The 17,050-nt window shown below is 42.1% G+C and overlaps 1 protein-coding gene across 2 annotated transcripts; it reads right to left on the bottom strand.

Annotated features, from left to right (window-relative positions):
• Window positions 1-360: 360 nt before the first annotated feature.
• Window positions 361-15,211, bottom strand: MAPK1IP1L (mitogen-activated protein kinase 1 interacting protein 1 like). 2 transcript variants are annotated; one of them, XM_010372038.1, is made up of 4 exons: window positions 15,011-15,211; window positions 4,856-4,877; window positions 3,236-3,943; window positions 361-1,944 (listed from the first exon to the last, which is right to left on the bottom strand). In XM_010372038.1, exons 2-4 carry the CDS (start codon window positions 4,871-4,873, stop codon window positions 1,933-1,935), a joined length of 738 nt encoding a protein of 245 aa, XP_010370340.1. In that variant the 5' UTR covers window positions 4,874-4,877; window positions 15,011-15,211; the 3' UTR covers window positions 361-1,932. The 2 variants fall into 2 exon arrangements, with proteins under 2 accessions (XP_010370340.1, XP_030785637.1); XM_030929777.1 differs by lacking the exon at window positions 361-1,944 and adding an exon at window positions 2,543-2,712.
• Window positions 15,212-17,050: the final 1,839 nt, after the last annotated feature.

Raw genomic sequence — 17,050 nt, 5'->3', positions numbered from 1 at the left:
ATCTTTGCAGTCATCTCACTTTTTACATTACTTTATCCCTACATGGTTAACTGACATTTTGATATTGATAATTCAAGCCAAGGCTACCTGCCTTGTAGATTGGGGGCTACTTTGACAACAGAGTCCAATAGTATTGTAGATAGCTAACACCTGTCCTTGCAGAGAAGTGAAAGAAAAACCTAACAACATTCCGCAGTCCGAAAATATCTTAACAAATTAGTTTCTACTTTCTAATTTCTAAAAGCTTTCATCTATCATCTAGTTAACATAAGGGAGGATTAAACACTGAATGTTCCTCTGAAAGGTAACCATTTTGCTTTCTTAAAAGGAGGTAGCTATCAAACCAAAGAACTGGCAGCATTTGGCATTCTTAACATTTTAATTAGAGCAGAAATAAACTACTAAATATTTTATTTCTAAGCAAAAAACAGAGCTCCAGCATAAATCCTGTTTGTCTGAGAAATTCACAATACATTTTAGAAATCCAATGGATACATTCAAAATGTTATCTAATAAATAACACGGTCAGCTCTACCCTAAATCTAAGAATCTGATTTAAACATAAGGTGCCAAAAAACTACTAGGACTTTTTTTGGTGGTTATAAACAATAATATTTAAGCAACACAGTCACACTGCTTTAAACTTAGTTGCAGAGATCTACAATTTATTATTATTTTCAGTGTTAGAGCTAGAGGGTAATTTTTTCAAAGATGGCACTCAACTCCACTTATTTACCTGTCAACAAATACATAACTGAACTGTTAGCCATAAGCACTTTACAAATAGACTCAGGAAACTATGCAGCAGACAATGACATAGCTTAACCAGACTCTGAAAAACAGATACATATTTTGATTCACACTTGTACAAAGAGAACAGTCATGTCTGCATGACTTAAGGTTCTCTAAACACAACTGTTTTATGTTTTAGACCCCTAGAGTGTGCCAGTTTACCACATCAGGGAGGAATCAAGGGATGTGTTCCTTCTAAAGAACCAAGGGCAAGTGGGGTGGGGGTGGCTACAGGGAAAGCTCTGGGCAGAAGAGCTGCCTCAGGTTTTTGTGGAAATGAAAATTACCTGTTGCAATTAAGCAATGCCTAGGGTTTATCTAGTTTGAGGTTCAAAACAAAGGAGAGAATTATTTCCTTCCTCAAGCTCTTCACAAAGCAATATGCACATCTCATAATCAAATCTCAAGTAGTACAAAGAGATAATCAATTATCTAAAAATTTAATTTACATATATGTTGGCCTGGATTAAAAACAAAAAAGTTAGTTTCCATAAATAGCAGACTTTAGTGCTGTATGACCCAATGACTAAAACCAGGAAGTTTTTACTGAAAGCTCAAGGATAAAAATGAACACTGGCTGGTTATTGAACTCCACATCTGACAATAATTACTGACAGTTTAAAAATGTATATCCAAAATATAACCTCAAGAGGAACAGGTTTATTTGTCCGACAGAGTAGCTCAAAATGTTGAGGCATTATTTGTTTGGATTATGATGGGTTATTCTCAAAGTTTATTTATTTAGAAGGGGAAAGTGATTATAGAAAAATACTTGAAATAATTTGCCAATGAAATTGCAGATTCTAACAATAATCCACATCTTAGATTTTTAAGTGTGTAGTTTCATAATTTAAACAAATTCTGTCAGAGCTATTCAATATAGTTTATCACTTTAACTTTCCATGAAAACCAAATAAAAATCACATCTGAATGATTTACTTCTATGGTTTTATCTGATTGTATACATATGATGTACTACACATCCAAGTACAAGAGGCAGTTTATCTTCTCTGAGAGGTGCAAGAGTTGTTCTTTCATGAATGCCCTCTAATAGTGAAACCAGCAATTTTTATATATGCATTCATGTGCATATATATGTACTTCAAAAAGCAAAGCGTCATCTCTTCGTCCATTGTTAACTTAATGGTAAGACTGCAATAGAAAAAAGAAAAAGTCAACTTCTAGATTTTGCAAATGGAGTTTATTAACTCCTTACTGTGGCTTAAAGTAAATTTATTGCTTAATAAATCCAAACAGCGAGTCACATCACTTACTCTGGTGTACACTTTGCAAAACAAATATTTTTAGATAATATATATAGCAAGAAATTACACTAATGCAAGGAGGAAGTTTTGGGGATACTTTAAAGATCTCTTTTCCTTTATAGCTGGAGTGGATGTTTGACTAATCTAATCAGAGATCTGACTAGTTATTTGTGTATTAAGAGTTAACAGATTTTTTTTTTTCCTGGCCATGCACGGTGGCTCAGGCCTGTAATCCCAGCACTTTGGGAGGCTGAAGTGGGCGGATCACTTGAGGTCAGGAGTTCAAGACCAGCCTGGCCAACATGGTGAAACTCCATCTCTACTAAAAATTAAAAAATGAGGCAGTGTGGTGGCGCATGCCTGTAATCCCAGCTACTCAGGAGAATTGCTTGAACCTGGGAGGTAGATATTGCAGCGAACCAAGAGACTGCACCACTGCACTGCAATCCTGCCTGGATGACAGAGCAAGACGGTCTCAAAAAAAAAAAAAAAAAAAAAAAAAGAGTTAACAGACTTTTTTTTCCTAAGGAAAATCTTTCTTCTGCGTTTGGATACTCGCTTGGCTTACCTTACAGGGGAAATGGGGTACTTTTCCATTCGGTTATATGACCAAGGCAGGCTCCTCAACTAAGATGTTAACCCCACTCTGGCTTGTCTAACAGTAAAGCATAAAGCATTACATGTAACTGACAATAAAGAATAGGGGTATAATCTTAAGCTTGAGAACTGCTTGAAAGATGGGCAACATTACCTACTCACTGGCTTGGATTCTCTAAAAATCTACCTCTATCAGGCTAGACACAGACTGCTTTTACTGAACTGTACTTTGGTTTGATGCTATGAAACAATACTGAGAAACAGTAATAATAAAACAAAAAGCCCAACGAATCTCAGAGTTTAACTAAAGGATGCTATTGAGGGACGCTGCTTACTACATTACAAAGTTTTTGGGGATCTTTGGAAAATTTTTCTTTTTAGCACAAGGAATACTTAAAATACTGCTTTCATCCTTTTAAATGCTTTACCTGAAGGTTTGAAATTTACTCATTTAATATACACACACCCTCTTTTAAAAACTTAAAAGCCTTCTTAACCTTCCATCCAAAACTGGGGAGAAACAATCTTTCAGTTGTGCTATGTACAATTAGTACACTTTAAATAACAAATTGAACACTCACATGGGGGCCACCAGGCATCGGTGGAGCACCAGAAGGTCCTGAAGGCACTTGGAAAGGATTACTGGGAGTAGGATAGAGTCCTGGTGTGGGATACGATCCTGTAGGGGCAGGATATGGTGCTGGTGGTCCCCAGGCTCCTGGTGGAACGGTGCCCCATGGAACAGGTGGTGCTGCCCCAGGGGCTTGGGGAGGAGGAGGAGCGGGATATGGCCCTGGAGATGGATATGGCATATTAGGGGTAGGATACTGCCCTCCCATTCCTGGCGCCCAAGGTCCAGAAGACATGGATCCCCATGGACCTAAAGGACCAGCTGCAGCTGGATCTGTGGGTGCACCATATGGTCTGGGTAGCTCTGGAAAGGGCATATTTGGTGTAGGATATGGCCCTGTGGGGCCAGGGCCTGGCACTGTTGGGGCTGGATAAGGACCACCGGGTGGGGGGCATGATGGTCCAGAAGGAGGAAAGGGTGCTGGGGGTCCTGGAGGTGGTCCGGTGGGAGGCACGGAGGGATACATTCCTGTTGGTGCTGGTCCAAAAGGCACAGTGGAGGGTGTTGCACTTGGTGGGAGTCCAGATGGCACCGAAGGTGGAGCACTCGGATTATTCCAAGGGCTGGAGCCTGGCCAGCCTTGAGGAGGTTGGCCAGGTTTTGTATTGCTCACAGCAGAGGTTTTGGCAGGGGAGTGTTCAGGTAGTGCATCTGCCAACTGGAATACAAAACAGATAACATCTGACTATCTTATTGAGAGAAAAGTTATACCAAACACCATTATAAACCCACAAAGAACAGTAACCTACAGGGCCAGGGATTATAAACCTCAAGAACATCTTCAAAAGCTAAGTTAGTTATTTAAAATATACTCGATTTAACATAAAACTTGAGGTGTTACTTTGAATATCAACTTTACAGTGCAAGTTCTTCAGAGAAGCTTGTTTTCTAAATACAACTAATCATATTGTGCTTCATTTCTCTGCTGTATTAATATAACAAAGTACAGTAATTAAGAAGATAGAACTAACAGTCAAGGTATGGATTTGAATCCTGGCTTAACCTCAAAGGAGCTACATACTCTGAGATAGAGCTTCTTCAGTTTCAAAAACTATTTTAGGGTTAACTTGAGGCTTAAATATGATAGTTCATGTAGTACACTTAACAGAGTGCCTGGTATATAATAATTTCCAATAAATGTTGGCTATTAATACTACCAGGGTAAAAGAGAATAGAAGTCACATCTTAAATTTTCATTTAAGGATTCATAAAGAAATATAGGAAACATTTCCAAACATGCTATTATCTCAGTAAACCAAGGCAAATCACCTATCAAAATCCCTCTCCTACTCCCAAAGCCAAGAATCACAAAAAGCATCTCTTTTATTTATTTATAAACAGAGTCTCACTCTGTTGCCCAGGCAGGAGTGCAATGGCACGATCATGGCTCACTGCAGCCTGGAAATCGTGGGGTCAAGGGATCCTCCCAAGTAGCTAGGACTACAGGTGCACACCATCGCGCCTGGTTAAAGCATCTCTTTTAAGTGAAAAGATTTATGAAGGCCAGTTAGGACTACGTTGTTTTTCTTAAGAGATGAAAAACTTAGCACAGATAAACTCATCAACTTACCGAAAATTCATCAGACATTTTCCTAAAAGAAGAAAAGAAATGAAGGAAGAAAAAGTTCAAAATCAGTGTTCAACATTTCTTAAATATTCCTTAAGGAACTTTCTATGCATACATTATTATTACCTAAACAGAATCTTAATCATTTATGTAATGTGTTTTTCTTTACATAGGAAAATTTTCCATAATAGTTCATACAGCTCTATCAACTTCATCCCTCTTAATGGCTGCACATCATACAAAAATGATTTGCAATTTAATTTACATTCTTTTTGTAGCAGTGTAAGTTGTTTTAGGTATGATACAGTGAACATCTCTGAACACTTATCTTTGTTTGTGAGAATCGATCACCGGGAAAAAGCACTGGACATGGAATTTAGAGTCAACAGATAAATTTATCTAAAATCCATTTTAAAAGTTCATGCCAATTTAGTCACTCATTTCTCTAACTCCTCTTCTACCACTGGATATTACTAAATTCATTGTTTATAATGACAATAGGTATTAAAAAGTAGCATCTTATTTTAACTTACACTTCCTTGTCTTTTTTTTTGGAGACAGGGTCTCATTCTGTCACCCCCGCTGGAGTGCAGTGGCAAGATCACAGCTCACTGCAACCCTGACCTCCTGGGCTCAAGTCATCTTCTTGCCTCAGTCTCCCTAACAGCCGGTACTACAGGCGTGTGCCAGGGGCCCAGCAAATTTCTTAAAATTAAAAATTTTTTTTTTGTAGAGACAGGTGTCTCACTATGTTGCCCAGACCTGGTCTCAAACTCTTGGGCTCAAGGAACCCTCCTGCCTCAGCCTCCCAAAGTATTGGGATTACAGGCATGAGCCACTGTGTGTATCCCCAAATTTAAATTTATTGATGTCCTGGAGTACTTTTACGAATTTTAAAATTGAAGTATAATTAGCACTCAACAAAATGCAGAGATCTTACGTGTTCAGATTAACAAGCTCTGATAATTGTATACGCCCCTGTAACCACCCCAAGATACAGAACATTTCTCACTCCAGAAAGTTTACTCATGCTCTTTTCCAATCAACTGCCATGCCACATGGCAGTCAATTTTTGACTTAATTTTGCTGGTTCTTTGACTTTATATAAATAAAAGACTGTATGTACTCTTTGCCTTTGATCATTTTACTACTCAGTAGCACATCTTTTTCTCTCACTGCTTTGTAAGATACTAAGGAGACTAGCTCTCATATATGAGATTAATGTTTTTCGGCCAGGTACGGTGGCTCATGCCTGTAATCCTAGCACTTTGGGAGGCCAAGGCGTGGATCACGAGCTCAGGAGATGGAGACCATCCTGGCTAACACGGTGAAACCCTGCCTCTACTAAAAATACAAAAAAAAATTAGCCGGGTATGGTGGCAGGTGCCTGTAGTCCCAGCTACTCGGGAGGCTGAGGCAGGAGAACGGCATGAGCCTGGGAGGTGGAGCTTGCAGTGAGCCAAGATTGCACCACTGCACTCCAGCCTGGGAGACAGAGCCAGACTTCTGTCTCAAAAAAAAAAAAAAAATTTCTCCCAAATTCATTTTATCTGTAGATCTCTTAAATGGCATATTCTGGTAATACAAAAGTTTTAAATTTCATGTCATCAAATCTATCAATCTTTTCCTGTATGTGGCTTCTGGATTTTGTGATATATTTACAAAGGCCTTCCCTACTCTGCCTTGCTTTCATATAGTACTTTTATGGTTTAACTTGTTTAAAATCTTTGAATTCTTCCAAACAATAATTATCAACTATCTACCTTTTCTCAACTAATTGGACAAGCTACCTTTACTACTCTACTGCTGCCATTTATAACTAGCATTTATCCAATATTTACCATGGAACATGGTGGTGCACTGTGCACCACCTCACTTGGTAGCTCCAGAACCTTATGATACAAATTTTATTTTCACCCCCAAACAGCTGGAGAAGAGGAAGCTTGGCAAGTTAACTTAAGGTCCCAGAACTAATGACAAGGAGAGAAGCAGTTCAAACCCAGTATGACTCCAGAGCTTAGGCCCTTAACAAGCAGGCTATACAGGCTTCTTCATTTCCATCAGATATTGTGGACTTTCTTCTTTTCTTTTTGAGACAGAGTCTTGCTTTGTTCCCCGGCCAGAGCATCATAAGCTCATTGCAGACTCTACCTTCTGGGATCAATCGATCCTGCCCAGCTAGTTTTTTGTAGAGACGGGCTTTCACCATGTTGCCAGGCTGGTCTTGAACTCCAGAGCTCAAGTGATGTGCCTGCCTCGGACTCCCAGAGTGTTGGGATTACAGGCGTGAACCACTGCACGAGGCTGACTTTATTCTTTTCTACTGGTCTGCAACTGTACCATTCCATTTTAATTACAAAAGCTTTATAATATATTTTAAATAAACATTAATGTGAGTCACCCTACTGTCTTTTTTTCCCCCCCAGATTTTCCTACGTATTTTTTCCATTTCATTAAAAAAAAAATCTGTTAGCATGCTGGTTGGAAATGTATTAAATTTACAGATGAATCTAGGGGAACATCTACTTATAATGTCGAATCATCTCATTCAAGAACAAGGTATAGTAGTCCCTCAGTACCTGAGGGAGATTGGTTCTAGGACCCCCGCAGATACTCAAATCCCAGGATGCTCAAGTACCTGATATAAAATGGTGTGGTATCTGCATATAACCTATGCACATTCTCCTGTATAAATCATCTCTATAGGCCGGGAGCAGTGGCTCAAGCCTGTAATCCCAGCACTTTGGGAGGCCGAGGCGGGCAGATCACGAGGTCAGGAGATCAAGACCATCCTGGTGAATACGGTGAAACCCCGTCTCTACTAAAAATACAAAAAAATTAGCCGGGTGTGGTGGCGGGCGCCTGTAGTCCCAGCTTCTAGGGAGGCTGAGGCAGGAGAATGGCTTGAACCCAGGAGGCGGCAGAACTTGCAGTGAGCCAGGATCGCACCACTGCACTCCAGCCTGGGTGACAGAGCGAGACTCCGTCTCAAAAAAAAAAAAAAAAACCAAAAAAAAAAAAAAAACACACACAAAAAAACTCTATATTATTTATAACACTTAAAAGTGTGAGTACTATATAATTATATTAACTTATATTTTTTATTGTTATTTTTATTGTGTTTCTCCCAAGTATTTTTTCTTTTTTTTTGAGACAGGGTCTCACTCTGTTGCTCAGGTTGGAGTGCAACAGCATGATCTCAGCTCACCGCAACCTCCATCTCCTTGGTTCAAGAGATTCTCCTGCCTCAGCCTCCTGAGTAACTGAGATTATAGGCAAGCGCCACCATGCCCAGTTAATTTTTCGTATTTTTAAGAGATAGGGTTTCACCACGTTGGCCAGGTTACTCTTCAACTCCTGGCCTCAAGTGATCCGCCCACCTCGGCCTCCCAAAGTGCTCGGATTACAGGTGAGAACCACCTCAGCCGGCTCCCTGAATATTTTCTACCTGCAAATGCAGATACAGAGGACTGTTTAGTTCCCGTCCTTTTCATGTAGATCATTTTCTTGATCAGATCTCATATATACATTTCTTTTAAGGGATTTCTGTTAAACTTTTTCCTGTGGTTGCAAATAGGCTCTTTTCTTCCATTGTACTTTCTAATTGATCGTTCAAATATGGGACAGGGTTTTAACTTTTAGTCTACAGCAGGTCCTCAAAAAACGTTTCATTCAACTTTGTTTTGTTATAATGTTGATGAGAAGAAAAAAAAAGTCTCAGCTGAGGTCACTGTGTGAAGCTAGCTCATTCTCCCATCTTTATGGTCTTCTCCAAGTACTCCAGTTTCCTCCCACATCCCAAAGATGCACATGAATGGATGTGTCTACTCGGCCCAGTCTCCATGGGTGGGGGTGTGGGCGAGAGCACCCTGAGCTGGGATGGCATCCAGTTCAGGGCTGGTTCCCATCCTGGGCTCTGAATTGCCAGGAAAGGCTCCAGCCATTGAGACCCTGAACTGGAATAGGGAGGCAAATAATTATCTTTTTATTAATCTTTCTCAAATGTATACACAGCTCACATTCATTTCCATTTTTTTTTTTTTTGAGACAGGGTCTTGCTCTGTCACCCAGGCTGGAGTGCAGTGGTGTGATCACAGCTCACCGCAACCTCGACCTCCCATGCTCAAGTGATCCTCCCACCTTAGCCTTTCAATAGCTGGGACCACAGGCATGCACCACGACAACCAGCTAATTTTTAAAATTTTTAGCAGAAATCATTTTTTTTTTTTTTTTTAAAAGATGGAGTCTCGCTCTGTCGCCAGGCTGGAGCACAGTGGTGCGATCTCGGCTCACTGCAACCTCTGCCTCCTCGGTTCAAGCAATTCTCCTGCCTCAGCCTCCTGAGTAACTGGGACTACAGGTGTGTGCCACTACGCCCAGCTCATTTTTGTACTTTTAGTAGAGACAGGATTTCACCATGTTGACCAGGATGGTCTCGATCTCTTGACCTTGTGATCCGCCCGCCTTGGCCTCCCAAAGTGCTGGGATTACAGGCGTGAGCCACTGTGCCCAGCCCATTTAAATGTTTAATACTAGAAGTGTTTTGGGTTTTATTTAAAAGTTTAGTGATGTTTTTATGACCAGAAATATGCCATAGGAATTTAACTCTTCTTTGTATTAATTAACCTAGGGTAGGATGCAACATTACTAAATTATTCTTCAAAGTTTCTCACTTGATTTTCTGGGATTTCCAGATTTAAAAAATATGCCATTTGCAAAAAATAATTTTCCTTCTCTAATAATTATGCATATTTTCTCTTTTGCACCTGCTAGGACTTAAATAATGAAATGTTAAGTAGTGACAGTGGGCACAGCAGTCTTGTTCCAACTCTCCTGGGAATGCTTCTAATGTTTAAGTATGATTCCCATTTTTAGTTTGAGATTTTAAAAAATTACATTAAGTTTTTAATTTATGCCTATGCTATTATTTATTTATTCCTATTTTGTTAGTTAATAAAGAAAGCAAGAAGACACTAAATTCCCTCAAAAGACTTTTCAGTATCTAATGAATGGATCTCATGGTTTTTCTCCTTTGACCTATCAATACAGTATTAATATAGAGTCACCTTTGTATTCTTATATTCTTAGCATCTTACTATTTTTTTTTTCTAGACAGAGTTTCATTCTTGTTGCCCAGGGTGGAGTGCAATGGTGCGATCTTGGCTCCCCGCAATCTCTGCCTCCCGGGTTCAAGTGATTCTCCTGCCTCAGCCTCCAGAGTAGCTGGGATTACAGGCACGCACCACCACGCCCGGCTGATTTTTTGTAGAGACAGGGTTTTCCCATGTTGGTCAAGCTGATCTTGAACTCCTGACCTCAGGTGATCCGCCCGCCTTGGCCTCCCAAAGTGTTGGGATTACAGGCATGAGCCACCGCACCCGGCCCCTTAGCATCTTATTTCTAATTATGATTTGGTTATCATGAGGAATGAAAGGACAAGAACATGAAGGACAAGAACCCAAGCCTATCCCAACTGCTATATCCTTTTTATTCAGAGTATCAAAAAACACATACAACCCATTTCCATGTTAAGGTTTAACATCAATCATATCACACAATAAAATAGAAAATGAATCTGTATCAAAGTTCATATTAATTCTGGAGTTGAGAATCAAAGTGAACCAAATGGTCTTGACTGTTCAGGTTTTCAGAATTACAGTTACCCAGTCACAGAATTACATAAATTATTCTACAAGTTAATAATATTCAACTGATTCACAATACTACTTCAAAATTTTAAAGTTCAAAATCCAAGTTTGGAAGATAGGGGAGGTGCTAGAATCTCGTGATTAAAAAGCGAAGCCCTAAGCATAGGAATTAATAACAAGTTCTGTTCTATGGCACTGTCTTAGTGAAGTGACCAGTTCTCCATTACTAGAATAATCAGCATTCATGTCAGGGTAATCCCCCCTCATCCGTGGTTTTAGTTACCAGGTCCGAACATACTAAATGGAAAATTCCAGAAATAAACAATTAGTAAGTTTTGTTTTTGGGACGGAGTCTTGTTCTGCCATCCAGGCTAAAGTGCAGTGGTGTGATCTCGACTCACTGCAACCTCAGCCTCCCAGGTTTAAGTGATTCTCCTACCTGAGTCTCCCGAGCAGCTGGGATTACAGGCACATGACACCATGCCCAGCTAATTTTTAATTGTTGGTAGAGATGGGGTTTCACCATGTTGGCCAGACTGGTCTCGAACTCCTGGCCTCAAGTAATCCGCCTGCCTCGGTCTCCCAAAGTGCTGGGATTACAGGCATGAACCACTGCACCTGGCCAATTCTTAAGTTTTAAATGGGGCAAGAGCATGTTCTGAGTAGCGAAATGAAAGTTTGCACCCTCCTGCCTAGGATGTGAATCATCCCTTTGTCCAGTGTATCCATGCTGTATACGCTATCAGCCCATCTTGGTTATTAGATCTAAAAAACATGGTACACTTAGGCTTCGGCAGTGTATAGACTTCAGTTTCAGGGATTCATTGGGGAGTCTTGCAATGTGTCACCCTAGGATAAGGGGGAACAACTGCAATTGGAAGCATTCCAATTTGCTCTCTGGAGAATACTTTCATTAGAAAAGGTGAAAAACAGAGTTGGACATGAACGTTTCAATATGAGGAGAGTTGCAGAATGTAAAAAGTTTAGGTTTTCTAAAAAGCTACTCTAAGCCACGCTTGGTCGTGTGCACCTGTAATTCCAGCTTCTTAGGAGGCTGAGGTGGGAAGACCGCTTGAGGCCAGTAGTTAAGAGACCAGCCTGGGCAATACAGTGAGACACTGTCTCAAAACGAAAAATAAATAAAAATATAAAGCTATTCCAAAATATCTGATTCACTGCTAATTATTAAGATGAGGCCAATGTAACCTTGAACTCACAAAAAAAATGTATACTGAAGAAAGGCTTTCATTTTTTTTTCTTTTTTGGAATAATCTAAAGCGATTATTTCCAAAACTTTGTTACCATTTTATAGCATGATCCGATCCACCCATCATCTGAAAAATAATAATTTTTATTCTCTGAGCAGCAAGAATAGTAATTTTAAAACAGTACAAAATTTCTTTTGACATACACTAGAAAAGTAAAACATAACATTTTGGAAACTCTCACGGCTGTTAGGGTAAAAATGACAATTCAATCATGGGTCAGGGAGGAAGGTGGTTAATAAAGTTGAACTCCATGAATTACTAGTGGAGTTCATGGATATTTCACAGAGCCTTCAAATTGTGATAGAGTAATAAACAGTATGGGACTACACAGTGATGAAACCCAGACATCAATCCTTTTGACAATATCTTTTGACAAAAATAAACTTCTCAATAAGAGACCATTTTCCATCTGTAGAAGTTTTAACTCCTGCCCACTGCACAGAAAATAGTAACACACTTAATCTATAAAGTGCTATATACATGTTAGATATTTATTAGGCGAAATTAAATAAAATCAAAAATTTGGGGGTGATTTGTTTAGTATGCAGGGGATGATATGTATCATACTGAAAATATAAATTAATGGCCAGGCACAGTGTCTCAAGCCTGTAATCCTGGCACTTTGGGAGGCCAAGGGGGGGTGGATCACGCGAGATCAGGAGTTCAAGACCAGCCTTGCCAAAATGGTGAAACCCCATCTCAACCAAAAATACAAAAAATTAGCTGGGCATGGTGGCAGACACCTGTAATCCGAGCTACTTCGGTAGGCTGAGGCAGGAGAATCGCTTGAACCTAGGAGGCGGAACTTGCAGTGAGTGACTGTCTCCAAAAATAAAAAGTTATAAATTAGAATACATGCTAGTTTTCAGCATTGGCTCATTTATCTGATTATGTTCCATTTTTTACATTTGGGCAACTCAAAAACGGGGGTTTTGAAATGCTCAAAAATCTGAAACTTTTTGAGTGCCAACATGCCGCTCAAAGAAAATGCTCGTTAGAGTATTCTGGATTTCGGATGCTCAACTGGTGTAATATAAAAAAAAATCCAAAATCTGAAACACTTCTGGTTCCAAGCATTTGGGATAAGGGATATGCAACCTGCAATATTTCTTGGCATTTAGTTATATATTTACTGGAACATATGTGCCAAACAATGTGTTGGGCTTTAGAGAAATTATAGTATTACATGGAGATTCCTGAGATGTGCTGTCTTTTGCAGTCCATAAGGACCATAAGGAAAGAGCTGGGAGTAGAGGGCGGTGAAATGGGCCCTAGGGAAAGAAGAGCAGTTGGTGTAAAAATTGGGAGAATCTGTGAGGAGGTATAAGCAGTTCAGATGGGTTAGAATATAGCAAGGGAAGGGGAAAGTCTTAGCAGAGAGACCTTAGACGAGGGTTTGAATTATTTCAGTAAGAGTCGGCTCATCTGAACGAACCTGAACTATAAAGAACACGCCATACTGTTTGTAAAAAGCAGTTAAAAACAAAAAACAAAAAAACAAAAAACAACCAGGCCTGTAATGCTGCGAGGAACTAAATGGGACTCTGTCCAATCAAGTGCCTAAAATAGTGCTTGGGTGGAAAACAAGTACCAAATTCTCTTTCCTTTGTATGTGGACATCTAGCTTATAGGTAAAAGAGTAAACGCTAAAGTATGACTATCCAGCTACAACTGCAGCTCTTCACTGGTTGGACTGGCCAGACTTGACAAGTCCAACTCTCCAAACTTGCGGCAAAGGGAGATCAGAATCGTACCCACATCATAGATTTGCTCTAAGACTTATATAATAAACAAGCTATATTCTCTTAGTCACTGCCTGGAATATAGCAAAACGTCAACAAATATTAGCTTTTACGATGCCTACTTTTAGGTCCATAAATCTTTATCTGCCCTTCTCAATCCAGAGACTTCTGAAAAAATAAACTTTCCCAAGTTTGGCACAAATCTTACATGGTGGCAAAATGTGACCTGAAGCCATTTATAGTTTCTATTCGCCCCCACTTAGAATGAATGTTCACATCTATTGCTGCAAATATTAATGTTGGATTATGCGGTGCCGCACTCTGCTGGGGGTGTTCTCTCTCGTCTAACATGTCGTCTTTCTAAAAAGATGAAGATAAAATCCAAGTATTTTTGAATTCAAAACACACTAGCTTCAAAAGTTTCAGCTAAGAGACTGGGGATGGATATTACCCATTCCTCCTGGAGAGAGGAAGAGAACATTCCAATATTTGCAATTCACTCCAAGTTTCTGAAGCAAACTCGCTTTGCATTGTGGGCTCAGAGATGCCAGCATGAAAAATTTCTATTCTTCCCTCACAGAACACCAGTGAACAAAGAACTTACGAAATGTTTCTGAAGGCTACCTTTGCCTGTAATGAGGGTTCGTTTTCAAAAGAGACCTTTACAACCCCCAGGTGTGTATTTCTCTAGTAGTAAAACTAAAAAAAAATTTTTCGGTCGAGTGAGTCCGGCTTCATGCTTTAACACCGGAATCTTTACCTATTAAAAGCTGTACTCTTGCTTTTCAAGGTAAAGAGGAAAACGGTCCCCCTATATATAAGCTATCGCAGGTATGTGCTCTTCAGTCCTAAAAACGGAGATTCCTAAATTCTGCCCTTCTCGTGGTTTGCCCTGGGTATTCATCTAATGTATCCGTGGGCAATTCCTCTAGTGAGTCATAACCAGAACGTTGTCACACTGCGGATTAACAAGCGCCCGAGATTCCTGTAATAATCTTTTCAGGCTTTTCCCTTTTTATTAGAAATTAATGAATGGGTGCAATAGGGTAGGGGTAGAGGGGAAATCGGGGACAAGAGGCGCGAGGCCGGCAGCCCTTTAAGGACGCACAAACAAAGGGAGTCCGGGATCAACCGGAGCGAACCGGCCTCCGAGCGGGTCGCGCCCGCCGGGAAAGGGTGGGGGAGGGGCCGGCCCGCGCCCGCCCCGCCCCGCAGCCAGGCCTGACGTCAGGCGCCCAGAAACCCGTCGGGCGCGACGTCAGCGGCCTCCTACACCTTCTCCCTGGGGGGCGATCCCCAGGCAGCCCGCAGCGTGGAGGAAGGCGACCGAAGAAACGCTTAGCCCCGGTCCCAGGCAGGCGACCACGGCCCGAGCACTGGACGTGCCTCGATGCACCTCAGTTACCGCACCCGCTTCCCGCTTGGCCGGGCCCGCGGGCTCCGCAACCCCAGCTCCCCGATTCCCCTTCACGACTCCCACTAGTACCGAAGCAGCCTCACCCGGCAATATCCGAGACCGCAGTAGGGTCTAGAAGCGGCGATGGGTCCGAGGGACTGGGCCCTGAAGATGCGGGCGCAGCCTGACTGACGGCGGGGAAAGCAGCGGCGGCAACAGCACCAGCAGCGCGCGGCTCCTCCTGGCGCCGGAACAGGAAGCGCCGAGCGCACCGCCTCCGCCCGCTCTCCCCCTCCCCTCAGGCCGCGCCGCGTGCGCCTCCCGCAGGCCCCTGGCGGTACTGCGGCCCGCCAGACCCGGGGGATGGGCTCCACCTGGCGCCGGCCCCGGGCCGCTTTCCCCTGATGAGCCGGCTGAAAGCTCCCAGAGTTTCCGGAGTTCCGAGGACTCAGAGGAAACGCCAGTGGTCGCCGATGTTCACGGCATCCCGGCGGAAATTGCTAACTTGTCTTGAGTTGCTTGAGGGCTGATTCTGGATTCCCTTTGCTCAGCGGTTTTTACAGCTAGGCCTCGAAGGAGGCTGGGTATGGACGCGGTCTGATTTCTGCCTGACCCAACGATTCAGATCCTCGGGCCAAAAGTGGGGAGAGGGAAAAGATTAATACAGGAAAGGGAAAACCTTTGCAAATAGCTTAACAAATTGATATTTGCTGTCTTTGCTGAGTTTTCCTCATCAATGCCTCTTCTCCCATGTTCTTTTTTGTGGTTTTTGAGACAAGGCATCTGTCACCCAGGCTGGAGTGCGGTGGCGGGATCTCGGCTCAATGCAACCTCTGCCTGCTGGTCTCAAGCCATCCTCTCATCTTAGCCTCCTAGTAGCTGGGACTACAGGCGTGTGTCACCACACCCGGCTGATTTTTGTGTTTTTGGTAGAGATGGGGTCTCACCCTGCTAGCCTCAAGCGATCCGCCCTCTTCGGCCTCCCAAAGTGCTGGTATTACAGGCGTGAGCCACCGCGCCCAGCCGCCATCTTCATTTCTGAATAAACATTACCTCCTATGTCAGGCACAGATGACATGACCCCAGTCAAGGAACCTACTAACTAGCAATAAAGATGTCGTGATAATTATATGGTGTGCAAAATATATACATATATGCAATATATATATTTTTGGAGACGGAGTCCCGCTCTGTTGCCAGGCCAGAGTGCAGTGGCGCGGCGCGATCTCGGCTCACTGCAACCTCCGCTTCCCGGTTTCAAACGATTCTCCTGCCTCAGCCTCCCAAGTAGCTGGGACTACAGGCGCGCTCTACGTCGCCCAGCTAATTTAGAGACGAGGTTTCACCATGTTGGCCAGGATGGTCTCGATTTCTTGCCCTTGTGATCCGCCTGCCTCGGCCTCCCAAAGTGCTGGGATTACAGATGTGAGCCACTGCGCCCGGCCAAGATACATTTTTTTTTAACATATAAAAATATCTTAAAAGTATGTGGTACACTTGCATCTTGCTTTGTGTAAGGCATTAGTGAGTCGGGGGTGGCCATTTAAAACTGTGAACTTGTTTAAAGGAAGACATCCCTGGATGTATTCCACAGCAAACACAATTCTCACACTGAAAAAGGGGCAACAGAGGAACTTAAAATATCTAAGCCCAGAGTCTTATTTTTGGATAAGGACACACAGGCCTATGGAAAATTACACGACTAGTGTGGACCTAGCCTGTCCTCACTGGAGACAGTGATTCAGCAGTGCTTTGTGGAGCCATGGTGAAGCCTGAAGCAACAAGAAATCAGCAATCCAGTCACGTTTGATTTGAAATTTGGTATCTTGCTCATAATAGGCTTTTTTTTGCATCAATTCTGATTTTACAATATTGCACCAAAACATTGTCTTCCTTAGTCTATTAGTCAAATATTTGTGCCCAAGTGCCTCACCATACCCTAGTCCTGGCACTGTGTACCAGTAATGGATAGCCTCCAACTTTTCCTTGCCTGCAATCAGCCAGTAGCTGAGCACGTTGGAGGGGTGTAGATCTAGGCCATTCCTGTCCCTGTGGACTTGTCTACAAGGAACCTTTGCTTGGGAACTAAGTCCTCACCTAGCAGTTTGAAGGTGCACTGAAGTCCAAAGCCCCCCTACCCAATC

The sequence above is a fragment of the Rhinopithecus roxellana genome, chromosome 5, assembly GCF_007565055.1.
Source record: "Rhinopithecus roxellana isolate Shanxi Qingling chromosome 5, ASM756505v1, whole genome shotgun sequence".
Classification (NCBI taxonomy): Eukaryota; Metazoa; Chordata; class Mammalia; order Primates; family Cercopithecidae; genus Rhinopithecus; species Rhinopithecus roxellana.
Note: the sequence above shows the minus strand (reverse complement) of the source record. Positions and strands in the feature narration are given on the sequence as shown.